Source organism: Propithecus coquereli, unplaced genomic scaffold (genome assembly GCF_000956105.1).
Source record: "Propithecus coquereli isolate 6110/MARCELLA unplaced genomic scaffold, Pcoq_1.0 Scaffold12, whole genome shotgun sequence".
Lineage (NCBI taxonomy): Eukaryota > Metazoa > Chordata > Mammalia > Primates > Indriidae > Propithecus > Propithecus coquereli.
This window is the reverse complement of record NW_012136080.1, coordinates 10188458-10215443: the sequence shown is the minus strand read 5'-3', so window position 1 is coordinate 10215443 and position 26986 is coordinate 10188458. Positions and strand designations below refer to the sequence as shown.

Here is a 26986-nt window from a genome sequence, read left to right as displayed (position 1 = left end):
ATTAGGAAAAGAAAACTAGCACAGTAGTTGATGCAGCCTGGGCCCCTGTGGACACAGAGAGAGCCTGGCTGGGACAGGCTTGGTGGCGAAGGCAGGCCAGAGACCCCCAGAGTGATGAGGGGGAGGGGCCTCCTGGGGCAGCCTGGAGAAACCGAGGCGTGGGATTCCCTGTGGAGTCGGGTCAGAGGTGGGGCAGGTCATGTGGCTCTCCAGCAGGCCCTGCGTGTTTGCCCGAAGGTGGCCCCGGCTGTCCTCTGACAAGACTTGTTTCCTGGGCACTTGCCAATGTCAGAGGAATTTGTGCTCCTCAAAAACATGCTTGGGACTTGTTGAGGCTTAGGCCGAGTTACTAGCACTCCTTTCCTTTCCAGGTGTGGCCGCAGTGGCAGGTATGTCGGTGCTCTGACACATCCCCTTGTTGTTGCTGTCCTCTTTAACCATTTTGTGTGCCTCCAGGCCCCTGTGCATTCACTCCCGGCAGCCAGCACTGTGGCTCTTGTGGAGCAGTGCTCCCGGGCACCAGTCCTGGCCCTTCAGCCCCTCCTGCCAGCTGTGGGGGCATGAGAGCCCACCTCCCGCGCTTGTGGGGGGGACAGCTCTGAGGTTCCAGCTGAAGCCTGGGCTTGGCCTGAGACCCTTCCCTTGTTTGTCCCTCCCTCCTTTTCTTGCTCCCCTGCCCCCTCATAGGTTTCCCCAGGGGCACTTCCATAATACGTCACTTTCAAGAGAACCTTAGACTTGGGCTCTGCTTCTTGGGAATCCAGCTTAAGACAAGTGTTCCCCTTAGGCTGTGCCCCCCTCCTGGAAACCCTCCAGGGCCAGGCTGTCTTGAGCCTTTGTCTGACCAGAGTGGATCTGGGTGCACAGGCTCTGGAATCCACCCACCCAAGTTAAAAATCTGTCTCTCTCACTCCCTAGCTGTGGACCATGGAAAAGTTATTTAACTGCTCTGTGCCTCGGTTTCCTCGTCTATAAAAATGGGGTCATACAAGTAATGGCCTCAAAGGGTCATTGTGAGGTTAAATGAGTTAAGATGTGCAAAACCCTCAGAACAAATTCTGGCATATAGTAAGTGCTCAATAAGTGTCAGTTTCCTTAATCTCCACTGGAACTAAGGGACACTTATGGGCAATCCAGGAACAGATATGCTTTACCCATGAACCCAGGCTGATTTACTGAGGGCAACAAGCTGTCTGTTGTGCAGACACAGAAATTGAGATAAACCTCAATTTATCCCAATGGGATAGAATGGACAATTTAGTGGATTGTTGGCAGGGTGGATGTGGCTGACACACTTTTGGAAGAATTATAGAAGAATCCTCACCCTTCCTTTGTGTGAGACTCTACCCCATGCCCCAACCCCGAGCTGGCTGAGGAGCAGGGAGACGGACTGGGGCTCTATGACCCAGAATGGGACTCTGATAGGCAGGAGATTAGGAAGGGCAGGGAGATGCTCATCCAATCTTGTATGAACATCAGCAAGAAAGAGGGTATAGGACTCAATGTATTAGACTTGGATTGGGAAACCAAGGTTCAAATCTGTTTTTCACCAGACACGGTATTTCTCATCTCTGAGCCTCGGTTTCCTTATGTGTAAAAGGGAGACTGTGAGGATCTAGGGGGATAGAGCCAAGGAGAACATGCCAGTTTCCTTGAGCTGCTATACACTGGAGTCCCATCTACCGTGACAAAATGAGGGTGTTGAGAACGTTGCAATTGCATAGTCAAAATTATCCTTGGAAATCCCTTGGAAGGGTTCCATCTTGGACACCCACGGTCAGGCCAGCACAGCTGGGGGTTTTCTCCAGCATTTGGATAAATTGTTCTTTCTTTAGTTGAACTGCAGACGGATAGTTGTCTTAAACTAGGAGTCATGTTATCTGGAAAGTTCCTCAGCATGGCATAATGCTCTCATCTTGAGAGGCGTGTGGGGACCAGCCTGTCTGGAGAGCAAGCGAATGCATGCCTCCATCCCCACTCGGTACAGGGCACATCCTCCTGGAGGAGCAGAAATGCCAGCACCGCTTACCACCTAAGTGGTGTTTCTCTCTCTCTGCCACACTTGCTGAAGACACATGCCCATGTGATGTGGGGTGTTAGGGCAGACAGTGGAGAGCTGAGCTGGGGGACCGCCTCCCGCAGCGGAGAGAGAGGCCTCTGCAGATTTCCCCGCCAAGTGCTTCTGGGCTACCTCAATCAGAAATTTTATTCTAGAGTATTAGAATGTGAAGGATTCTTGGAGACTATGGAAGATGAAGAATCAAGGCACAGGGTTACTGGCTAGTCCCAGGTCCCAGATTGGGTCTTTGCCTTGCAGAGTCCAGCAGCAAGGACTCATGGGAAGACCACAGGCTTCGACTTGGAGGGACAAGGCTCAAACCTGTCTTGTCACTTGGCGATCGTGTGATGCTCTGAAAGTCTCCCTATTTGCAGAATGGGAATAAGGAAACTTTCTCCCCCAAATGCAAGATAATTACAGGAAATGTATGCATAACAACATGCTCAATTGTCTGAGCTGAGGCTGCAAAGTCACTGCTCTCCACTTACAGTGCCCCAAAGCCACTACCATCTTAGGGGAGCGGGTGTGGAGCCCATGACAGGCACGTCAGCTGGGGTCACTTGGGAGGGCAGCCTGCGAGGGATACCATGGGACATACGGCAGGGGCAGAAGCCGAGGTCAGCTGAATGTGGGGCTTGTGTTTGCAGATGGCCCAGCAGGGGAGTCTCAGAAGAATCTGGAAAAGTGTCCCCAAGAGAAAGAATCTGGCTTAAACTTTAGTCAAATCCAGACACTGTGATACCAACTTGCAACAATATCTATCAAAGAACTTTCCTGCCCTCCTTTCCCTTCCTTTCTTCCTGCTTAGACTCCATCTGGGTTAGAAACAGCAGCAGGGGAGTGGGGTGGGGAAAACAGCCAGAAAGAGAGATGAAGGGAACCTCATGCCCTCTCCAGGTGTTGGGCCCCACCTGGGAGGGGGAGAAAATGAGGGTTGATGTGTTGAATAATATATTGACTAGACATTCTATTTACTGAACTGAGGCTGTGTTTTGTGACTCAAAGTGAGGGTGAAATTTTTAGTTACCAGCAAGTGATCAGAAAAATCATGGGTCGATTCATGTTTTCATCCACTTCCCACTGCGTAAGTTGCAGGGATCTTGGGCGAGGTCCCTACCAAACCAAAGCTGTGTTTATAACCACACTTCGTGGGTCCTGACATCCATCACACGCTCAGCACCGTGCTTGGCACATGGTGGCACTTAACAGGGCTGGACCAATGTGTGGGTCTGTGTACTCTTCATCCTACCTAGATCTGCGGGGCTCCGAATCTGAGAATTTTGACTCTTTAATATTTGAGTTTGCACAGCGCCTGGTGCATGGTAGACCTGCATCACTGCCCGATGAATGAACAGAATAAAACTGAATTCTCTGCCAGCCCCACAGTAGCTACTGTGACAAGTGCCACACAGTGAGGCTGCTGGCGAGGAAGGAGGCAGGACCAAGCGTGCCGCTATCACTGAGATTCTGTGCTTACATGTGACACTAATTATACCCATGGGCTGGAAAGTTGTAGCCTGATTTCTGACACCAACAAAGGCTTTTCCCACTCGTGTTATTCTCCTTTAAATTTCAAAGGGATTGAGGCCGTGCTGGCAGGTGCAATTTCCAGAGGAGGAGGCTGAAGCAGAAATGATTAGGGGCCTGGGCGAAGTATTTGGTGAGCTGAGACTGGAACTCAGGACCCCTGACTCTAAACTCGAGCTCTGACCTAACCTCCGAATCAACACAAAATGCAACTGAAAGAGGAAAGGAGGGGGCATTCTTCTGTCACGAACAGAACCAGAAGAGAACAGGAACGGACTTGCTGGCTAATATATGGAAAGTCTCAGGGTAAAGTGAAATTTTATGGTTGATTTATGATCCTCAGGAAATTAGGAGATGTCGTGGAAATTCTGACATGCACGGAGCGACTTCAGCATGGCGTGAATTGTGTGTCTGGCCTCCCAGGATCAAAGTGGCTTTGGCAGTGAGGAGATGATTACGGGAGTTCAGGACTTGACACAAATAGCATTTTGCAGCTGGGTGGCGACGCATGCAAGACAGTACCTGGAACAGCCAGCAGGTGGCGCCACTTGCCAAGAGAACCCGATCAGAGGCAGTAGCCTTGGACTCCCCCATCCCAAAGGGGCTCCGGGGCAACTCTGATTTGGCCTTGAAGCCGCTCTAGGACTGTTGTCACCAAGTGGGATGCTCCTGAGACACCAGGGCCCACCCTTGGGTGCCATCGTGTACATACTACTAATAATTCCTTCCTCCTGGGGTACTGGAAAGTTGGCTTGGCAGATGGTGTCAAAAGAGCTGTGCAATGCACGTGGTTATTATTATTTTAACTACTATAAATAACAATGCAAATTACCACTACAGTTTACTGGGTGCTTACCATGGCCAGGCACTATGCTAAGTGCTCTAAGTGAATTATCTGATTTTATTCCCACAACAACCCTGTGGAGTGAATATTATCCTCATTTTGTAATCAGATCATTGAAATTCAGAGAGGGTAAGAGATTTGTCTTGGGTCACAAGGTCCGTCAGTGGAAAAACCAGAGTTTGAACTTTGTTCTTTTGGACTCTATAGCTTGCATCATTAGCCACTGTGATATACTAGCTCAGTTTCCTTCCTTCCTTCTGTTTTTCCTTTGTGCCTGGCATTGTGTTAGGTTTTAGGTTCGGGAATAATCAGGCCATACCTCTGCTCTTAGGGGTTCCCAGTGTACTGAACAGGCTCAGAAGTGCAGCAGTGGGTGACTAGAGCCATGATGGCGGTGTGTCCAAGAAGGAGGAAGAAGGCCCGCATGTATTCAGCTATAGGCAGGCACAGTCCTGGGGGCTGTCCAAGTTGGAAATTCCAGCTGTCCATTGGTTTAATTTAATCTGAGTTTTTGTGAACTTGGATCAGGTGTGGGCTTTGCGCTTTCTCCATCTAGACAATTTCTCCCTCCACTGCTGTTTGGCAACACCTGGGCTATATTCCGGCAGGTGTTGAGGGTTAATAAAACTGCTGCTTCATCAACATCGGGGCATAGGCCACCACCTGAACCTCAGGAATGAAGGAGGTGGCCACGTGTACTGAGCATTCCCGGTCCCTGGCAGCCAGCCGAGCTGCCAAGGATTAGGGCAATGGGCTTGTTGGAGGCTGTCTCTTCTCTTTAGGCTCCATCCCGTGCTCAGAGATGATAAGGCGTAGTGACAGCTCCTCTATGGCTGGAGGCTTGGGAGATTAGAGAATTCTACCCTCTGATTTTACAGATGAGGAGCCTCAGAGGGCAAGAAATTCATCTCGACACACAGCCAGTTAGCAGTCACAAGTGAAGACAGAGGAGGGACTCAGCAGTGCTAAGTTTCTTCATGTCCACAAAAAGGGTCCCTCTCCCCTGCCTGCCAGAGTCATGGAAGGCAACTGGCCTATTCCCTGTGCATCTACAGGGAGATGTCAGTGAGATCAATCCCTCCATTTCACAGTTGAGGAAACTGAGGTTCAGAGAGGTGGAGTAAATTGTCCAAGGTCACACAGTAACTTAGTGACATTTACTGTGTTTCTACTATATGAACAGTACTCTCCTGGGCTTTCTGTACTGTGGCTTTCCTTTCCGAACCCCAATGGCCCAAGTAGTTTGATGGGGTGTGGGATCTAATTTCAAGTGAAAAGGAAGTGAGGATGAAGTAGGTTAGGTGCAGAAATATTGCAATTTCTAGAAGCTTTTTAAATGGCATTTGAGAAAACAGGACAAAATGTTGGAAATCAGGACTATAATACGAAAAAAACAGTAGGTACTGTTATGGGTTGAATTGTGTACCACCCAGAAGATAAGCTGAAGTCCTAACCCCAGTACCTGTGAATGTGACCTTCTTTGGAAATAAGGTCTTTTTGCAGATGTAATCAAGTTAAGGTGAGGTTATTAGAGTTGGCCTTATGAGAAGAGGGAAATTTGGATACAGACACACGGGTGGAGTGAAGGCAGAGATGAGGCCCCTGCATCTAGGAGTCCAGGATTGCCCAGCACTGCCGCCATAGCTAGCAGCTAGGAGGGAGGCCTGGGACAGGTCCTCCCTCACAGCCCTCAGAAGGAACCAACCCTGTTGTCACCTTGATTTCCAGCTTCTAGTCTCCAGGACTGTGAATGAATAAATGTCTATTGTTTTGAGCCATCCAGTTTGTGGCACTTTGTTATGGCAACCCCAAGAAACCAACATAGCTGCCTCTTATTAACTGATTACTTTGCTGGGCACTTCCATTTGTTGATTTAACCAATATTTATTGTGCACCTATGTGCCAGGCACTGTCTTGGGTGATAGAGAAACAGCAGGAAGCAAGAGAAGATGAATTCCTCCCTTCCTGAATTGTACTTTCTCGAACTCCTGGCCTCAAGTGATCTTCCCGCCTCTGCCTCCCAAAGTGCTGGGATTACAGGTGTGAACCACCGCGCCCGGCGGGAAGCATACTGTCTAGTTCATGTACATTATCTCCCAGCACCCTCACAACGATCCTACGCAATTTGGGTTAATCCCCCTCAATTTATAGATAGGGGAATTGACCGTTAAGGGGTTGGTAATGGGGCCAGGGCCTCTCATCTGGTAAGGCTGAGGTGGGGCCCGCTTGCTCTGTTTGGCCTCAGTTTCCTGCCTAGTGCATGACTGCCAAGACAGACTCTGGTGAGATGGGCAGGGGCGTGGGTCCCACGCATGCACCCAGCTCAGCGTTTGTGAGGCACAGACGGGCCCTGCCTCCTAAAGTCTCTGCGCAGCCCAAGAAATTACACCTCAGCCCCCGGACTCAAGGGTCCTGCATAGGCACATATGAGGCGAGAGGTTCCCAACACGTCAGCTCTGTCTCCAGGGTCCTCCCACGTGGATGAGGGGGCTGAGGACGCCCAGCTTGGTGTGAGGAAGCAAAACCACGGCCCTGAAAGTTGGCAGCTGACAGCGAGGCCGTGCACGTTTACAGAGTCTCAGCGATATCAGACAAGGTCACTCTGCGATCATGGTGGAAGGAGACAGAGGCACGGGCACACCGTGATTGTATCTGAACAGAGAGGCAAGGACACTCCGCAACCACAGAACCCAACATCTCCTTTTCCAGCTAACGGATTAAAGAGGGATCCTGCTTCTCTACCAAGAACAGCTTTGTGCCTGCCCCGCGCCTTCTACCTCCTGGGTAAAGATTAGTAAGATCCTCAGTGGTCAAATTGCCCCCGCTTCCTGGCAGCGTCACATGCGGAACAGGTCCTCGCTTCCTTGAACTCTCCCCCAGACCACCCAGCACAAGCCCAGACCTCATGACAAGCCCCTCCCCGCTCTCTCTACCTGGGAGCCCCAGGTTCTCCCAGTATTTCTCTTTTGCTGCGCCAGGCTAGTAATCCTGGCTCTGTCCACCTGTAAGTATGTTCTCAGTCGCCTTTGGCTGGTGGGATTTAACAGACAGATACCTGCCTCACCCCTGACCCAGGACCCACAGCGGTCCGCATCTGGGGTCCCTACCATGGGGTGTGGCCTCTCGTCCCAACCACAAACTCGTAGCTCTTCAAGAAGTCCATGAAGCTAGGTGGTGGCGGCAGGTGATCGCCCCTGAAGGGACAGGGGTCCCAGCCCAGCAGTCTGCGGAGACCCCCGATGTGGGTCACTGTAGGCAGAGGCCTCTGCCACCCGTGCAGGTCCCACCTCCCGTGGTGCAGTGACGTGGGGGGCCTGGAGCCGCGCACCGCGGGGAGTCCCTGAACTCCACTCAGATAAAGACATTCTGCCTTGAGCGTCGACTGCTCAGCACATTTTTCTGAGCGTTAAAATCACTGAAAAAGAAAAATAGAAACCCCAAGGAGGGCTGCACCATTCCGTGGCAGCAAAGCTATTAAACTTCCAAGCCTCGGTTCTGAGCTGTCTGACGAGCTGGAAGCCGCCCAGCTTCTCGCATCTCAGTTAAAGCAGTTAGTTCTAGTCCGAGCTGTGCTTGCGTAAGGATCAATCGCCCTTTCTGACAGTTTCTTCCAAATTAAAAGAGGCAGAGAAGGGAGAAAAAGGAGGCACATCTCAGAGTTTAAGCTTCTCACGGAGCAGGGCCTGTGCTGACTATAGTTCTGTCTTAGCAAACAGGAGGCGCTCAATGTCTATCAAGATCCATTTACCCAGTAGGGCTCTGTGATAGGAATCACCCTGGTCTTACAAATGAGGTTTTTAGTAATGTTTTAGGGATAGAAACAACACGGAACTGATCTTGGCTGGAACATTAACTCAATGAGGAACTTAATCTCTGTGTGCCTCAGTTTCTTATCTGTAAAATGGGTGACCTCCTGAGATTCCCTCCCCCCACTGCCTCGCTTAGCTCCTTGTCTCATTTACTCCTCATAAGGAGAGGAGGTGTGGTGAATTTAAAGCTGGAGATGATGCCTGGGAGTGCTCTGGCAGCAGGGCCGGGGGAGGGGGCAGGGAGGGCACAGGTGGTGGCTGGGCCGGGCAGGTGTGGGCAGTTAAATTCAGGCAGAGCACTTTGTCTTCTGTATAATTTTGCCCAGAGCCTGCTGAAAGGGGGGTCTTTCTAACTTCACTATTTGTCTCCGCACTGTAGCATTTCCCCTAAGTCGTAGGGCCTAAGATCTATTCAGATGGTTATTCATTGGCCCCTGAAATAAATATGTAAACAAAAACTACAAGTTGTTTTCCACAGGCGGGTCAGTTTGGTGGCGGATTTTCGCACTCCCTGAGCGCTGATTCACTGCCTGCTAGGACAGCCGGAATAACTCATTTCTGCTGAATAATGCATTTGCGACAGCAGCTCTGCTAGCTCGTTTACAACCAGATAAATGTGTCATTATTGCCTTTCCCCAGCCAGAGGACGAAAAACTAGGTTTTATTCGCCTACATTGAGTCCTCAACTTCGGTGGATCAGCATCAGCCCTCTGGGAGGGCTGGGGACCTCCTGTAGCATTCTGCTTGGTACAGCGTCCTCTCAGCAACTCCCGGGAAAGAGCCACCACGTTCGTGTCGGCATTTTTGCCAGCCGATAGTTTTTAAAATTAGTTTTAATTTAGCTGTTCTGGAGAGTGTAGCCCACTAGAAGTTCTTTCCTATTGCTCTTACAGGGGGGATGTTGAATTTTTGTTGGGTTTTGCTTTGAGAGGAGCTGTTGAGATGTCTTTCCTCTCCCGCCAGGACGTGTCAGTAGAAGGGTTCTCCTGCCCCAGACCTGGCAGGAATTACCCCCACCCCACCCTCACCCCAGTAATAAGCCACTGGTAGGAGTTTTATTTATTATTGCATATTCTACTTAAGGTAACACTTCCTAACAGTGCAGAAGAGTATAGAGCCCAAAGCCAGCCTGCTCCTGCCCCCCCTCCAGCCCCCAGCCCCTCACCAGAAGCACTCATGCCCCCACCCCTTACGTATGCTTCCGAGACGGTCTGCCCTCCACTTTTTAAAAACACAAATAGTAGCAGAGGTAGACATGGTTTTGCAGCCTGCCTTTTGCTCAGCAGTACATCTTGCACTGGTTCCACGTCGAAATCGAACGCTCTGCCTTGTCCTCTCCCCACAGCTGCGGGGGACTCCTCTGCGCTGCTTGCTATTGCGCTGTCTCAGACATCACAGCTGCTTCCTGCTTTCAGTTCTGGTCTGGAATTTTCAAGAAGTCCTCCCGCCTCTAACTTCAGGGTTCTGATTTGAAACCTTGAGCCTGTCTGGTTCTGTATTCAGCTCTCACTGCCCAGCCACTCGTGGAGCACCTGGTGAGTGCCGTGGCATACGTTCCGCAGCAGGTCTGCAAGTGGGGAGGCAAGAGACAGGCCGTGGCCCGGCAGAGCTGGCGTGCAGAGGGGAAGCCTGCCCCATGCACAGACTGCCCCGCAGACGGCCGTGCCCGACTCGCCGCCTTTGTCCAAGCTGGGCCCTGATCCGAGGGGCTGTCTTCTGGCATGTTCTTTGAGACCCACATTCAGTGTCCCCTTCTGAGGGCACCCTCACTGAGAACTAATCAATACCCTGCTCTTTCTGGAAACTCCCGCAGCATGTGTAGGTTGAACAACCTGTGTGTGTAGGCACAGCGGCTTGTGTTACTGCTCAGGTAATGTGTGCATCTTCAGGTTTATTCAATTCCACACACTTTAATTGGGCATTGATTTTGTGCCAGACAGTTTACACACATCGTTTCATTTAATACCCCTGGACCAACACTATAAGGTAGGTCTTCTATCTTCATTTTCATTATGAAAATTTCAAACGTATGTAAAAAGAAGGTCTGGTAAAGTGGACCCCTGGCACCCATCACCCAGCTTCCATGATCATAAGCACATGGTCCATTTTGCGTCACCTACATCCCCATATATTTCCTCACTATTCTGAACAAATCCCAATACCGTATTATTTCTTTTTCAAATATTTCAGCATGCATTGTCAAAGTACAAGAATGCTTTAAAGAAACACATAACTTCACAACCATGATCACATCTAAAAATTAGTACTACTTTCTTAATCATCACATATCCAGTGTTCATCTTTCCTCAATGTCTAGTACATTTTTAAATTGTTTGAATACTGATTCAAATAAAGGCCAATTCAATGAGCTGAAATGTTAATTTAGTCTCTTAATTTGTAGGTTTCTCCTGCTATCTCTATTCTTTCCCTTACAATTTTTATTTATTGAAAAAGTTGGGTCTTTTGTCCTGCAGTTTCCCAGAGGCTGGATTTTGCTGGTTTCTTCTCTGTGGTGTCAATTAATATGTTCCTCTGACCTTTGTATTTTCTGCAAATTAGTGGCATTATCTTGAGGCTTACTTACATTCAGTTACTTTTTTTTTGCAAGACTACTTCATAGGTGGTGGTGTGCCCTCCACCAGGAGGTACGTAATGTCCAGTGGTCTCTTTTTGTGATGTTGTAGCCATTTGATGATTGTTATTCCCTAGAGCTGTGATTTTATTTTGGTTGCAGTGTGGTGATATTCTAATTCTATTTAATAATTAATACTTTTTATAGATATAAGTAAAATTTATAATTCTGTTATCCTTTTTTGTTAGCTGGAATATTTCTATAAAATACTTCCTTGCTTCAATTATTTCTCTTTCTCAAGTAATGTACCTATAGGTCTTATAAAAAAGGCAGAAAAAAATGCTTGTTTCTTTCTCATTATTTATCAGTTTTTAAAATAATGAGTTGGTTCCTGAGCAGATTGCAAAGGTGATTAATTAGTGGATTTTGAACTCATAGATTTAAACATATTTGACATATTTCAATCTGTTGCAGTATATATTCTTTGATAATATTCTTTTTTTAAATAATGAATCATGCTTTTATTTTATAACTGACTTGTCATTGTAGTATTTGAAAACCGTGATTGACATCTCTATTTCCCAAAAGATGAAGCTAACAGATCTATGGATCCACTGGGGAGTCACTCACAAGTTTTTCTTTAAACTTTTTTTCACCTTTTTTTCACGTTTACATTCTTTACTGTTAAGGCAAAGAGGCAGTTGAAGCTCAATCATAATTTCATGGTCAATTGCTCTACATAGTCACGACGTTAAAAGCTCTAAATGTGCATCCAGCAGTTGGGAAGGTATTTCAGCGTGGGGAGATGTGCCTCGCTGCTGGGCTTCTCCCCCGTCACGCTGTTGCCGTGGGATCGGCTGCTGTCGTGCTCAGAGGACAGCCTGGCTTCTGTGGGCTCCTGTCCGTCCATGGGCCGGGCACAGGCAGCCGGTTTCTGTAACGTCAAGTTGGACTTTGACATCAACGAAGGTGGGGATGACTGATTTGAGTGCTGCCCACTTGAAAAGGTACACGGGAAGGAGAATCCCAGTTTGCATCAGGGTCCCGAGGTGATTTGGAGCGCCGATGTTCCTTGCTGTGGTGATCGTTCCCATGACCTGGAATGACTGGAGCTTAATGAAGACACAGCCTGGGTTTTCCAGGGCTGGAACAGTGTGATTTGGAGGGTTCTGATCCGTGCTGGCCTTTCTTCCGGCTACTGCTCCCGCTACCGCTGTATGAGTCACGGTCATGCCTCTGGCCACCACTGTTAGTGACACTATTGCCACCTGCACTGATCCGCTGGCTACTGTGTCCACTCTGTAAGCCTGAGGACTGTTTCTGAGACTGAGCAGTGCTGGGTGCAGGTCCTACTAGAGTCCATTTGCTACTCTGATGAGAGCCTCCAGGTCTCTGTTCAAAGAAATCTGGGTTAGATTTTTCATCTGCTCTTGGTGGTACTGTGGGCTTGGGAACTGCAACAAGCTTTGGTATAGATCTGTGTCCTGTGAAATCCCTCATTTCGATGAAGTTTCCAAGCATACTCTGAATACCGCTTGGTATCACTCATCTTCTCCGCTGGTAACTTTGGATGGCTCAGCAAAGAGAGGAGAGTGGGTGGGAAGGCGCCTTTGCCCTGCTGAATCTCCTGATTCTGCCTTTCCCGTTCTTTCATATGCAGCGCGTCTTGGTCTTCATAGTTCATGTTGCTGTCTCGATGTCTTTTTGTCCTAAACAGTTTCCTTGGTGTCCATCCTGTGGCCGTTTGACCTCAGCTTTGCTGTTGCTCTAGATTCCACAGGGTGGGGTGTAGAAGGGTCTCGAGCACAGGAGCTTCCGTCCTCATGGAGTTGGGGTGCGCCACCCTCCCGGCACAGGATGTGTTCTTGTGCACCTTCCTGGGAGCCCCGATAATGTTCTTATTGATTCTCAACCATCTTTAGTTAGTGGGAGCTTATTCAAATTGGCTTTTAAGTCTTTCGACATGACTCTAGTAGTCCTTCACGTAATAGCTTTCTTGCTTTCTGGCGTGACAAAGATGTTTTACACTCATTTTGTGAATGTCCTGTTCTGAGACCTGGATTCAGCCACCCTCCCAGAAATAGTGAAAGATGGCTGTCAGAGATCAAATGTGAGGCTAGAAATGCTCAGTGCCACTGGGCTGGCCATCGCTTTCGGATGACATACATCATGAGTTTATATACCGATAATTCCAATTTAAATTCAACAAAAGAATTGTCACTAAACTTCATCGGTCTTACAACTGTATTTCCTTTCACCCACCCTGCGGTCCCCAACCCCTGGGCCTGTTAGGGAGGGGGCCACAGAGCTCTGCTGGCCCCCACTCCAGTCTGTGGAAAAATTGTCTTCCATGAAACCAGTCCCTGGTGCCAAAAAGGTTGGGGACCTCTGAGTCTCACACTAAAAGTCTCAGTTCTCAACAACACAAATATAATTACTCTTTGCTTTATTCCACAGTAACACGCACACACTTGCATACACACCAATGTCAGAATAATAATGCCAATGCTACTACCAACAATATGATTACCGAAAACTTAAGTTTTTTTTTTTTTTTTGTAGTTCTCTTATGCATCTCCACTAGGAGTGTGCAGTCCAATCACTGTAGTTTATAAAGTCACTTGAAATAGTTCTTCTCTGTGTGACTATGCCATCAACTTGATACATAGTTGCATTAATTTGTTTCCTTTTATTTTTGATTTTTAGGATTTGCTTTTTAAGATTTAATTTTGTTATACAATTCTGCAAAATATTTTCTTGGTTCCAAAGTCATCTCCACATAGCAAGATAAATTAAAAAACTCTAGTGCCCATTCCTTTCCCCTCTACTCTATTCCCTCCCTCCTCCTATAAGTTATTGTATAAAAACATTTATGGTTTGTCTTTTCCATTTTTTTCAATGTAAGCAAATATATATGTATATGTTTATGTCCTTCTCCTTTCTTAGATAAATGGTAGAATGAAATACACATTCTCTCCACCTTGTCTTTTAACTCAATAACAGTCCATGATAGTTACAGAGCTCTTTCTCTTTCTTTTTGCAGATACATCATAGTTTATTCAACTAGTCCTCTCCTGATGGGTATTTGGATTGTTTCCAGTCTTTGGTCTGACAGATAGGATTGAAGTGAACAGCCCTGTACATCTTGTTCATATTTTTACCAGTGTCTCACTAGCAGAGACTCCTACAAGTAGTTTTGCTCAGGCAAATTACATAAATGCCTATATAATTTCTCTAGATAGTGCCAAATTCTTCTCTATAGCTGTTGTGACATTTTCTATCCCTATTAGCACTGTATGAACTTGCCTGTTTCCCTAGAGCATCACCAATGAAATAGATCAACACATTTTTAGAGTTTTACCGATTAGATAGGTAAAAATGGTATCTCAGGTAGGTTTTATCATTTCTCTTATTATGGGTGCAGTTGAGCCATTTTCATCTATTTTTTATGTCAACTGTCTAGTTGTATCTCTAGCCTATTTAAAAATAAAATAGCACTGTTGGCTCTTATATTCTTTTACCTCAAATTTTAAATGCTGTTTATAGAATAGGGATATTGTATTCTGAGTTGCAAATGTTTTCCTAGTTTGTCCTTTATCTTTTAGTTTTGCTTCTAGCGTTATTTTGCAATGTAAATTAAAAAAAAATTTTTAGTAATCAAATTTATCAATATTTTCCTTTGTTACTTTTGAATTTTGAATCATAACAAGGAAAAATTTTCCCATACTTAGGTTATGAAGGAATTCACCCGTGTTTTCCACTTGTATGGTTTCCTTTTTACATTTAAATCTAGGATTAAATCTAGGGTGCAGCAAGGAATGGATCCAATTTTATTATCTTCCTTATGACTATCTAGTTGCTTCAATATCACCTATTAAAAACCCCATCCTTCCCTCCATTGGTTTCAAATGTTGCCTTTATTAATACTAAATTTCCAGATGCAATAGAGCCTACTATTGTATTTTCTATTCTTTGCCATGGTTGTCCAATCTTTTTCATGCCAATACTTAATTGTTTTAATTATAGAGGCTTTATAATATGTTTTAATGTCTGGTGGGGCTCTCACTTCCCTCCCTACCCTCCTCCCCCTCACTCTTCTTTCTCAGTGTTTCTTTTCTGGCTATTCTTGCCTTTTTGGTCTTATAAATGAAAATTTTTTGGGGGGGAAGGGTGGTGTGGTGATGGTGGGATATAAATGAAATTTATAATCAACACATCTAGCTCTAGAAAAAAGATGGGATTGCATTAAATTTATAAATTAACTTAGGGAGAAGTGACATCTTTATGCTCTTGAGTCTTTCTATTCGAGTACATAGTATTTCTTTCCATTTGTTCAAGATTCTTTTTGTGTCTTTTGGGAGGATTTTATTATCATCTCATATAGATTTGGGGCACTTCTGAAGTTTATTCAGAGGTATTTCATTTTATTTTATGCTATCATAAGTGAGATTTTCTCTTCTGTTACATCTTTTTCTGTGTGTCTATGAACACCATTTTTCGTTTGTTTGTTTTTTGAGATGGGATCTCACTATGCTGCCCAGGCTGGACTAGAACTCCTGGGCTCAAATGATCCTCCCGCCTTGGCTCCTGAGCAGGTGGACCTATTGGCATGAGTCATTGTGCCTAGAAACTTTGGTTTTTGATGTTTTTTTATAACCTGCTACTTTACTAAATTATTTTATTGTTTGTTGTGTAGCTTTTACACTGATCTTTCTGGGCTTTCCTGAGAGATCAAAATTTTCCCTCTTACTTTTCAATTCTTATAACTATTATTTTCTCTGGTCTAATCACATCAACTACTACCTCTGACCAATGTTACATAGTAGTAGCATCCTCTTCTCCTTCCTAATTCTGTGGAAGGCCTCTAGTGATTCCTCCTTAGAGACAGCATGTCAGGGAACCAAACATCCTTGTTGTTCAGGTGAGAAACTGAGATGTAGAGAGATCGATGAAGAGCTTGGCTCAAGGTCATGCAGTTAGTAAGTGGCAGGGCCTGAGTTTGATCTCAGGTTTGTTTGGCTTCCAAATCCCCAGTCTTTGCACCACACTTCCTTGCTTTTCATCACATGGACCCCACACCCCCATCTCTCACTCCTCAACATGGACCTCACGTTTTAAGAGATCTTAAGAGATTTAAGAGTGGCTGAGTGTGGTATTTGGGAAGGGCATGAAAAGAGGCCCCAAGTGACAGGCACCATTCTCCCCGCCCCCAATCACCTTTTAGCAATTCTCCTTCCCAGACACACTCTACTTGGGAAACAAGAGCCCCCAGGAAATCAGAAACCATTCATCTTAGAAAGTAGCTGAGCGACCACCTGTGTTACACAGCCAAGGCCCGAGGGGGCAGCCTCATGCCTCCTTCCTCTCCCCGTCCTCGCCTCCTATCAAAATGTTTCTTCCAGTCATACACGTCACTCTTTCTAAGAGGAATGACTCTCCCAAATACAGTTTTCTCTGTGTAGTTCCATGTCTAGCCATCCTGTGGTGCCCCTTCTAGTGTGGCTGGCAGAGTAACTGCCCCACAGGCCTGCTCTCACCAAACAAATTGCATTTACTGAGAAATAGACTGAGAGGTTTTGTCTCGAGGAAATGCATCCAGGCTTTTGCAGATGCTAAAATAGCTCATGGTTCTGCCCACTCGCCTATTTTCAGGGACACCAGGTTGTGAACCACAAACAACAACCCTGTTGTCTTTCTCTTTACTCAGTGGGGAAGGATTAGTTCTTGTTTCTTTTGTTTTTTTGTTTTTGTTTTTGTTTTGAGACAAAGTCTCACTGTGTTGCCCGGGCTAGAGTGCTGTGGCGTCATCATAGCTCACAGCAACCTCAAACTCCTGGGCTCAAGCGATCCTTCTGCCTCAGCCTCCCGAGTAGCTGGGACTACAGGCATGTGCCACCATGCCCGGCTAATTTTTTCTATATATTTTTAGTTGTCCGATTAATTTCTTTCTATTTTTAGTAGAGATGGGGTCTCGCTCTTGCTCAGGCTGGTTTCGAACTCCTGAGCTCAAAAAAAACCTTCTAGGGCCACAGTTTCTTTGGGAGAGAAATTTGGCCCCATGTGGATTTGCCCGAGTTTCCAGTTTCTGCAGAGTATGAGCTTTCTCTCTGCAGAGGACAGAACAGGAGGCCTGGAGCAGCAGGAAAAGTAACCAAATCAGGCCCGTTGTAAACGCTAATCCTTGCCTTTCAGTAATTTTGATTTCCCCTCTCCTCCAGCTGACTGCCTTATCCTTCAGAGGTGTGAGCTTCCGTGCCACGCCCCCGCCAGCGGAGACCAGACTAACATCCTGACTCCTTAACTTAGCGCCCCCACGTTGCCCTTCCTTTCCAAGCAGCTTACTCCCTGCCCCCCTCCCCGACACCTCAGCTCCCCATTTGGTTTTGACACCAGGTCTCTGGGCTGTTTCTCTGCCCACTCTCCTTTCATCTGCAGCTCTGAGGCACGGACTGCCTAACGCCAAGCTTGTGTTTGGCCTATTTGAGGATGAAAGGGCCTGATGTTGCCCCAGAACTTATTATCAGCATCGTTCACTTGGCAAGAAAAGTCAGGAGCACAGAGCAAGGCCAGAGAAGGAAACCGCCACCTTCTGCCCAGGAATTGGGCAGGTGCTCGGGTCTTCCTCAGCCTCTGCAGCTGCCACCTGCGGGTTTTTCTGTCTGTTTTCACTTCTTAGCAGGAGAAGGGGCGGAGTGATTCTAACACAGTTGAGAAGCAGGGGGAGAAAGGTTTGAATTGAAAAGGAACGTCATATACTTGAACCCTAACTAGCACCAGCTACATAATCCGTGGGTCCCAGTGCAAAATGCAAATGTCGGGCCCCTCGTTCGAAAAGCAGGAAACAAAGCACAATTTAAGTTACTAAAATATGGAGCTTTCCCCTTTCTTCCGTTATCTCTTTCTCAACCTGTTGTAGCAATTTTTATTTACTATTTAATCTTTCACTCCCTTGGGCATGGTGGGGATACTTATGTGGAGCCTTATAGGCACCCAGGGCCTTGCTACATGATTCAGGGCGTGTGTGCAGCCCCTCAACTGCTGGACTGATGTGTCATGTTCTGGTGGTGGGCAGAGTGGTGGTGACCCCCAAGAGTATTGCAACCTCAGTGCCACCTGTAGGTACCTGGGTCAGGGGTTGGAAAGAGGCTTGTCCTCTCTCCCTGGTTGCTGCCACCCAGGTGGGGTGAGGAGGGAAGGTCAGGAGGGGTCTGAGGCTCTTGGGGGCAGGGGAATGGGCCACCAAGGACCCCTCCCAAGGAGACAGAGGGAGATGGGACTATGCAAGAGGTCCATGCGAGAGCCCCTGGCCCATGCTCCATTGTCCCCTATTGAACTTCACTTACAAAACACAAATTCAAAGATAAAACAAGAATTTCAATGGCGACTGCAGAGCATTAAACCCCAGTGGGGGCCCCTGTGGGACTGTGCTGGTGGTGCACCCATGAAGCCGACCCTGGCCCTAAGGGTGCTGCCTTCAAGACTCCCTGACTTATACAGGCATAAGGATGGAGAGGATTCCCTCCCCCGCCCCGCCCAGACCTGCTTTCCGGTTCTGTTGTGGTGTGAACGCCCCTGGCCCCCAAGTTTCATGATGCTTTCCATGTTGTGGCTTTCTGCACAGTGACAGCAACTTTTGCCCCCCTCCCCTTTGCCTCTCTGCCTTGTTTTTCTGAAAGCCTGTCTTTGTCTCCTATGGGTCGGGCAGGAGAGGCTATGGGAGATTCCAGGGCACAAGGGCCCCCACTCCCCAGAATGGCCCCAGGAGCTGTCTGTGGTGGGGGAGCCAGAGTCTCTCTACTTCCCAGCCCCTTACTCTTCCCTCTGAGAGCAGATTTCTTTCTCAGACACTTACAGAAATGGTCACTTGCTCTGAACTTCCCCACTGCTTGCTCCAGCTTGATCCGAGAAAGAGCCACTGAAATGGACATCCCCCAGCCTGCTCTTGGGCGATGGAGGGCGCTCTTGGATTCTCTGTTTGGGGGCCCGGCTAAGGAGGAGATGGAGTTTCTCTGTGGGGGCCCAGCCACCCTTTGGCCCATCGGGGCTCAGTTATCACCAACTTGAGCCCTCAGGCGCCACGTGGGCCCTGGGGAGGCCCAGAGGGTCTGGGGCTCACAGCAGAGGTGCCATGGAGCTGGGCTGGCAGGGCGAGGAGGAGCCCTGCTGGCTGGAGAAGGGGCGAGGTTAGGGGAGTGCTGTGAAGAAACTGGAGCCAAGAACATGAAGCCCCAGGCCAAGACGTGTGAGTGAGGGCAGAGCAAGGGAGCCTTGGGTGTCTGCATGGCTGCCTCTGATCCCCGAGCGAGGAGGTGGCAGCTCGTGGTGAAATGGCTGGATTGTGTGTGTGTTGGTTCCTCTAGCCTTGAAGGGGGTGGGCCCCTCCTGCAGCTCTGTGGGCCTGCCTGGAAAATTCATGTGTATTTCTCAAATACGTAGAGTTTCCCTTTGTTCTTTTTTGATGGAATAGAGCTTACGGCTGGAAGGGTAGACTGTGCAATACAGAAATAAGAACTCCATTTTATAGATTGGTCTAATTGTGTCTTCAAATCCATGTTCAAAAGAAAAAGAATTAAAGGAGAGCTCTATTCATACCTAGGACCTCATTTATAGTCACTTGAGAGGAAAGTGACCCCCTTTGTGATTCTTACCACCAGTTACAGAGGTCGAATATCTTGGTGTTGTGCCTGTACTGCTCTTGCAGTATTTTATAGCTTTTTAGTCTGTAGTCTACCTGTAGACAGGAACCATGTATTTTATTTATCTATGGATTTACTGGAATAGCCAGGCATTTATTATACCCATTTTATAGATGAGGAAACTGAGGCCCAGAGAAGTTGAGTAAGTTGCAGCTAGATGGAGCCAGAGCAAGTCAGTATCTATTGAGTATGGACTAAATTTTGTGGCCATATTTTTTTTACCTAGAAATTGGGATGCCTGATTTCCCCTGACAAGTCTGTGTGGCATCTGTGACTACAAGCAATTTCCAGCAGATGCTGATATCTAGGGACATTCTGGTGGCTGATATGGTGCAAATATTTGGAATCAGGACAGTTGTGGAGAATCCTGGAGGAAGGGCTGCCTCTTAGATTTGACAGGCTTTAAGGTCCCTGGCTGTTCTAAGATGGCTCTCCCTCACAACCCAGACGAATGCAAGCGAACAGCAGCACCAGGGGGAAGGACAGTGTTGTACATCATGCATCCTGTGCTGCCAGCCGGGCACTGACAACAGTGATGGAGGAGCATCGTGGGATGAAATGGGAGGCAGGAGGGGCAGATGGGCAGTCCCTGTGTGAATCTGCTCAGCATCACCCAGCTCCATGCAAATAAAGGTTTGTGACCTCCTCTCGGGAGCTGCATGCTGGACCCCAGGGGGAAAGGGTGTGAGTGGGCAGTTCTGGCTGTGTTAGACACTGATTTAGCTCACAGGGATCCCAAGGCCAGCAACTGTGAGAAAGGGAAGGAGAGAAGCCAGCCATCCACAGAGAGAACAGCTGAGATGTGCAATGCTGGCTGGAGTCCTAGCATTAGAACCACAGGCTGCAGGCCAGACATGATGGATGAGCTCGGAGCTCTGCAGATATCACCGTGGAAGGCAGGAAAAGCAAGGCCAACCAAGCAGGAGAGAAAGATGAAACCTCTGCATCCTTCCCTGGCCAATAAGATAACCACTAGCTACCTGTGGCTACTTAAATTTAAATTCATGAAAATTAAATAAAATAAAAAACTCAATTCCTTGGTCTCATTAGCCACATTTTGAGCTCAAGAGCCATATGTGGCTAGTGGCTGCCAGATTGGACAATACAGATATAAGACATTTCTATCACTGCGGGAAAGTTCTATTTGAATGTAAATTATCTCACTAATTTTTCTATATTGATTACATGTTGAAATAACAGTTTGGATATGTAGAGTTAATAAGCTATGATATTAACATTAACTTCACCTGTTTCTTTTTACTTACTGCAGCTAATAGCAACTTGTCAGTTACCTGTGTGGCTCATATTTCTGTTGAATAGCGCTGTTACAGATGGGTACAGGAACATACTTCCATTTATTCATGTTTTTACTACCACATTTGTTTGATGACATTCGATTGGATGATGGCCGTAAAACCCCTTTCTCAACAGTAAATGTTACAGAGGTAGCCCAGGGTTACGGGACGAGTACACCTTCGGAGCCAGAAAAATTCAGGTTCAAATCTCACCTCCATCACGCCCCTACTAGCTTTGAGATCTTGGGCAAATAACATGCCTCAGTTTTCTCATCTGAAAAATGCAACCAATGAATGATCCACCACTTAGCGTTGCTTCGAATGTTACGGAGAGAGCCCATGTACGGGGGCTGGCGTGGGCCCCTAGTAAACCGCAATAAAAGGTAGTGTTGTCATCATCAGCATTTTTAGTATGAAAGCGAAGGGGGTTTTGGTTTGTTTCTCTGGCCTCAGACCACTCACTACCCTACCCCCTGCCTTCAGCATCCCCTCCCAGCACCCCTGCAAAGCCCCTGGGCATGGCGTGGGCACTCACCTGCTGGCAGCTGCTGGCCCAGGAGGCCCGGAGGGCGCCCCAGCCTCCGGAGCGTGTGGCCTTGCTCTCCAGGTGCATCCGCAGCTGCGTTTCCAGCTCCTGACTGACTTGCTCGAGGGCATGCACTTTGGCCATGTATTCCACCAGGCAGCCCCCAAGGTCCTCAATGGTAGTGTGGTCCCTCTCCAAAGCTGGAGTGGGCATGGTGGCCAGGCCTGAGCTCCGCAGGCCCTGCAGGAAGACACTGCTGATGCCCAGGGCCCGGCGGGTCACACGGGCACCCAGGCCACCTATGGACCCACTGGGCGCCGTCCCTACATAGACCCCAGGTGCTCGGACGAGGCCACTCATGGCATTGGTCCTGGAGGCTGGGGGGCTATCCAGGGAGGATGACGACCGTGGCCCCCTGAGGGACGGCCTGCGCCTCTGGAGGGGCATGCTGGAGCTGGTGCCGATGGGCAAGTCCACGGCCACTCGCCTCTCGCTCATCACCCCTCTGCCTCTGTGGTGCCCAGTGGGCTTACAGATTCCTGTGGCTTTTGGTTTACAGCCCCAGCGTCCCCGTGGCCTAGTCACGGGCCTCTCTGGAAGCTCCCCTATCCCTGGGGCTGCTTTGTCTGCTGTCTTCCATGAGTTTCCATCATTCACTGGGATGAAAGAGAAACAGGCCCTGCCCAGGGCTGTGTGCAGAGAGGCACTCATGCATTCTTTGAAGCAGGGTCATGTGCCCAACCTCCCAGATTTTTCTGTTGGTGGTGGGGGAGGCCGGATCAGTGCAGGCTTGTGTATTTCACTGCCTAAGAGTGGGCAAGGTAGGCATCAAGCAGCCCCATTTCACAGATGAGTAAACTGAGGCTCAGGGACCTCAGTTCACAAGTGTAGTGATCATTTGCTCCAGACTTCAGATTACAAACAAGGAATCGATCTCGGTGTTTCAAGGCCAATAACAGTGCTTTCTATATCCCTGCGTGTGCTGGTGTGTCTGAATGCGTGAAGGTGAGCGTATGTCAACGCAGGCAATAGAGGATGACATGGATGTGAACCAGCCCTGACAGGAGGCAGCCCCATGGACCCAAGAGAAACAAACCTGCCTGTTGCTTCCTTCACCCTCCCTCAGTCCTGGCAGAAGCTTCAGGTCCCTCCCTAGCTTTGGTCTCCCTTCCCTTCCCTTCTCTGCTCTCTGACACTCTGCTAGTCATCAGCTGCTAGACGTTGGCCATGTCACTTCACCCCCCGGACCTCACTTTGCACACACTGGCCTGGGCTCTAACTCTCTGATGCGCTAGGGAAGGGATCTTGGGCAAATTCAAGTCCCACACACGGCGGGTACCTATTTAGTCATTCCCTACACCTCTGCTTCCCATTCGTCAGGAAACCACTAAATAAAAATAACAAAGAGAGTGTTTTCCGGTAAGCTCTTCAAGGGTGCTCCAAGTTAGGATTTGATGACAGCGTCTGGGTTTCAATTCCTGCTGTCATCATCCACTAAGCCTTGCCATCAAGGGCCAAACCTCGATATCTTTTCCAGGATCAGAAAGGTTCCACTGGCCCCGGGGATGACAACATGGACCTAAACACCACTGTGCTTAAGTTTTACTCTGGAGAAACCAGGTAGCTAAAACCCAGAGCCGGATATTTATCCAGTAACGCGGGAATACGCCTTGAGTGAGGGAAGAAGTGAGTACCAAACCCGCTAGTGCTGTGCATGATTCCCTAACTTCATCTCATTGAATTCTCAAGTCGACCTTGGGAGGTAGGCAGGTATAGGGCTGACGTGCATTTCACAGCCCCCAAAGTATCACATGCCCTGTAATTGGCTATTATCCCATTATGTGATGAGGACCCTGAGAGCTGCCATGACTTGCCCATGGTCCCATGTCCAGAAAGTAGCAGAGGTGGCATGAGAAGCCCTTTTCTGACTCCTGTCCAGTGACTTTAGGACCCTCCCTGTTGCCCACCATCCAGAGAGAAGGGTACCCACCCGAGGTCACACAGGTAAAGTTAAAACACCTGGGTGCCTGCTAAAATACTCTGTGTGCTCTTCCTTCCTACTGATTAGGACACCACAACCCTTCCTTTTTTTTCTTCTACCTTGTCTATTTGAGATGACACAGAAAGTACTTTGTAAACATCAATGTTAGTTATTGGATTAACAGATTAAGGAACCAGTGAGGTCAAATAAGGCTGGTACTACCCTTGTTTGTTTATTTAGATGTAGCATTCTTGCTGGGAACAGCACCTCTGGTGCACAGAAACGGGCCTGGGGGCACGTGAGACTGTATTATAACAACATCCTCCTAATGCAGGTGTTACTGACTGGGTCCCAAGGATCTATATTCTTGTGAATTCTAGGAGGTATCATCCAAGGCTGAATGACAGGTTCAAGCTACTGGTGGAGTTGTTTGCAAAGGTGGCATGTTTAAGGCACTCTTATTCCCTACAGAATGGTAATACTCAGTGGCCTTTGGATTTCTCCAAATCAAAGATATTTACTTTAAATCCACTGAGCCTGGAGAGAGGGAGAATGAGGAGGGGATGAACTTTAATTGACATCAATGTCTCCAAAGACCTGATGAAAGATGACTCTATTTTGGAGAAATCATAAACATGTTCAAAAGGATCTGTTTTATCAAATGATAAACCACTAATTCTATTAGCTCATCATGCTCACGAAATCCAACTTACTGTTAAATCAGATTAAAAAACACAGATAAGCATGAAGTGGTGTTGCTACTGCTTAAGGAAGACTTAAACGTTAGAGTGAAAAGAATGCAAAATGTATTAGCAACTTAATCCTCTGGCTAATAAAATAAGTTTATTTATATATACATGGTAGCTGAATTCTGTGGATAAGGAAAAATAAGTCGTACATCCACATATGTATATATAACATATGCATCTTTGATTACATATATTATATATAAATTTTACTTTACAAACAGATTTCTCTCTATATATACTCACACACATTGATATATTAAATACAATAGCTAACAGAAATATTATGATAAGGTTTAAAAGATCAGACAGAAACATGTTAGAAAACGAATCTCAGAGAAACATTTAACCTGCTTCTTTGTGGGTTGAAGAGTCTTTGAAGAGAGACAACAACCAAACTCATGTTAAATAGGTTCATACAACATTGAGAACACACATTTTTGAAGGCCATTTTTTTTTTTTTAAAAGGAAAATGCAGGAAGGAAAAAGTCATGATAAAAAGACCACAGCAACAACACAAACATATGAATCAACATTCAAGTTCAATTTCCAATCTGACTATAAGAACATCTATATTCAAAATATACTATCAAACTATTTTCTTTTAGAGAAAGGAAGCATCAAAGCAGTTATCATCTCTTCCTGTCTATTAGGAAAAAAATAGAGAAGCAGCAGTCTCTGGAAGCCCCTCTGGTGTCTCTGAGGGTCTGACCCCTGTTGGCTGTGCTGGACACAGCGTGGGCCGGGGGAGCACTGGGGGGAGGCAAGGGACGATGAGAGCCGGTGGCAGGTCCATCAGCCGGTGCTGCAAGCAGGTCTGCAACGCTGAGTAGGGGTACAATGATGTCTTCTCCCACGCTATTGCTTGGGCAATCTTGTTTTTTGTTTTTATGATTGCAGGAGGAAGTTTTCAGAAATTACAGCTCCACACCTCAAGGCTTCTTAGAAAAATATGTTCCTCAGGGGCACAATACTATGGCATTTTGAGAAAACAAAGCTAAACCCCAATAAACATTTGATCCTTGAAGAAGGGCAAGCACTCTAAAGCCTCAGGGCTGGGATCTGCAGCTAAACCCTCCCTGAGAGAAAGGCCTGGGTGTTTCATGCAGATGTGGGTGTTGGAGGGGACGCAGGAATGGGCTTGAAGGGAGCACTTTTCTGCCAGAGAAGGCAGTCCCGTTGTTAGCACGGTGGAAGCGCCCTGTGTGTGATGGTAGGGGACGTGGCCTCAGGATGCCCGGATGTTCTCTGTGGCTTCCCGAGGGCTGCATGCTCCTGCCCACCGTCCACAGTTGGGATGGAATTAAACTTGACATCTGATGGTGCCATTGTGAGGTTCCAGGGCACTCATCCTCTGGGTGATGACACGTCCCCTCTTCCTGCTCTGCACAAGAGTCTGCTGTCTTCCCCCTGGGTGGCCCAGCTGCCTTCACAGGTGTGCATACGGGAAGGGAGGGAACGGGTCACACTGAATCAGGAGGAGCTAGAGCTTTAAGAATCGCTCAGAGGACTGTGCGCTTGACCATTCTAACGTTCAGCTTCTACAGGAGGTCAGTCTCTTACCTCACCTGTCTGGGGCTCCCGGGATCTCCAAGTGTTTAAGAACACTTATTAAGAGAAGCAATCAAAGCAATCAGTGCAACTGCTTTGCTTAGAAATACCTTTATTTTATAAAGCCACGGATCATTCTGTAAAGTTTTTTTTTTTTTAAACCACACTTATAAAAAAGATGTTGACAATTTTTAGGAAAAAAAAGCTGAAAATGTTTCTCATTAAGTCAGGGTTACACAAAGGTTATATTTATAATATATATATTTGTATATTTATAATTTAGAGACGAAAAATAGGGAATGGCAAAGCGAAGGCTGCTGCAGTTAGATCTCGGATACTTGGTCATTTCCCACAAACAGTGTTTCTTGACAGAAGGGGTTGACGAGGACCATCCCAGTGTCTCTGTAGTCGCCGTTGGCTGGGGAGCGGGGCTCTGAGAGCTGGTCCTGGGGGGGAGAGGGAGGAGATGGAGTGAGCTGGGGAGGTGGCTATTCTTTAAGAAATGTGCACACGGGAGCATTTATTTCAGCACTGATTGCTTGGCACACATTTCCACTGTCCCCACTGCCAGTGCTGAGGTGCAGAGCCCTATCGGCTGTTCTTTCAGATTTTTATAGCAGCTTCCAAAAAAGGTTTCTTTCCTGCGTAGGTTTCCAGAGATGGTACTGCTTTCCTTGACAAAGTCAGAGGGGGCTTGCCACGCACAGCACACACAGTGTGTGGCTCACTGCCCTGGTGGGCAAAACTCAGGCTACTTGGACCCCGGACTCTACTTCCTGCCTCTTTCTCACAGACCTCTGGGGAACTTCTCCGCTTTTCCTTTCCGAACATACTCAGGGCTTGCCCACAGCTTTCCTTTCCTGCCACCCACTTGTCAGAATCTGAGAGACCTGTCAAAGTCTTCAAGGGCAAATTCTTTTCCCTCTTGAATCCTCCTACAGCCTGGTCAAAATTATTGCCCCATTTCCTGTAGCACAAGAAGTACTGAGCTCAACAGATCTAAATTTGTGTGATTGGACAATAGGTGGTAAGTGGAAAATTCAGTCTGTATACTTAACCCCAGGAACTGAAAAGCCTAGAAATAGGCAGTCCACTGCCCAGAAGGTTATCTGAATGGCTCTGGCAGGGTTTTGGTCTCAACTATCAATGACTGTAGGCATTTGTGGGCCACTGAATGGCTGTACTCAGATTCAGGCCCTGTTACTAGTTTAGGAACAACGACAAAAAAGTCATAGCTTGTTCAAATTAAAACACCTAACTTCTCAGAACTTCCAGACCATTACAGGGCAAAGTCTAGGTATACTGGCTCATGCCACATTTGCTTGGATTTGTCTTCACTTTAAGGAGCCACAATTAACTCTTTGAAGTTTATTTTTAAAC

General features: G+C 47.4%; 2 protein-coding genes across 3 annotated transcripts in view; both read right to left on the bottom strand.

Moving 5' to 3' along the window:
• The window catches only part of BFSP2 (beaded filament structural protein 2, phakinin), a 37062-nt gene extending 15105 nt beyond the window's left edge, over positions 1 to 21957 (bottom strand). Inside the window, exon 1 of the mRNA XM_012663349.1 lies at positions 21338 to 21957. Within this exon, the coding sequence (XP_012518803.1) occupies positions 21338 to 21826 (489 nt within the window). The 5' untranslated portion in view covers positions 21827 to 21957. The remainder of the gene's footprint in view (positions 1 to 21337) is intronic.
• Positions 21958 to 24130: 2173 nt separating this feature from the next.
• TMEM108 (transmembrane protein 108) overlaps positions 24131 to 26986 on the bottom strand; it is a 325722-nt gene continuing 322866 nt past the window's right edge. For both annotated transcript variants that reach the window (XM_012663638.1, XM_012663643.1), the window contains exon 6: positions 24131 to 26052. In XM_012663638.1, coding sequence (XP_012519092.1) covers positions 25930 to 26052 — 123 coding nt within the window. In that variant the 3' untranslated portion in view covers positions 24131 to 25929. The remainder of the gene's footprint in view (positions 26053 to 26986) is intronic.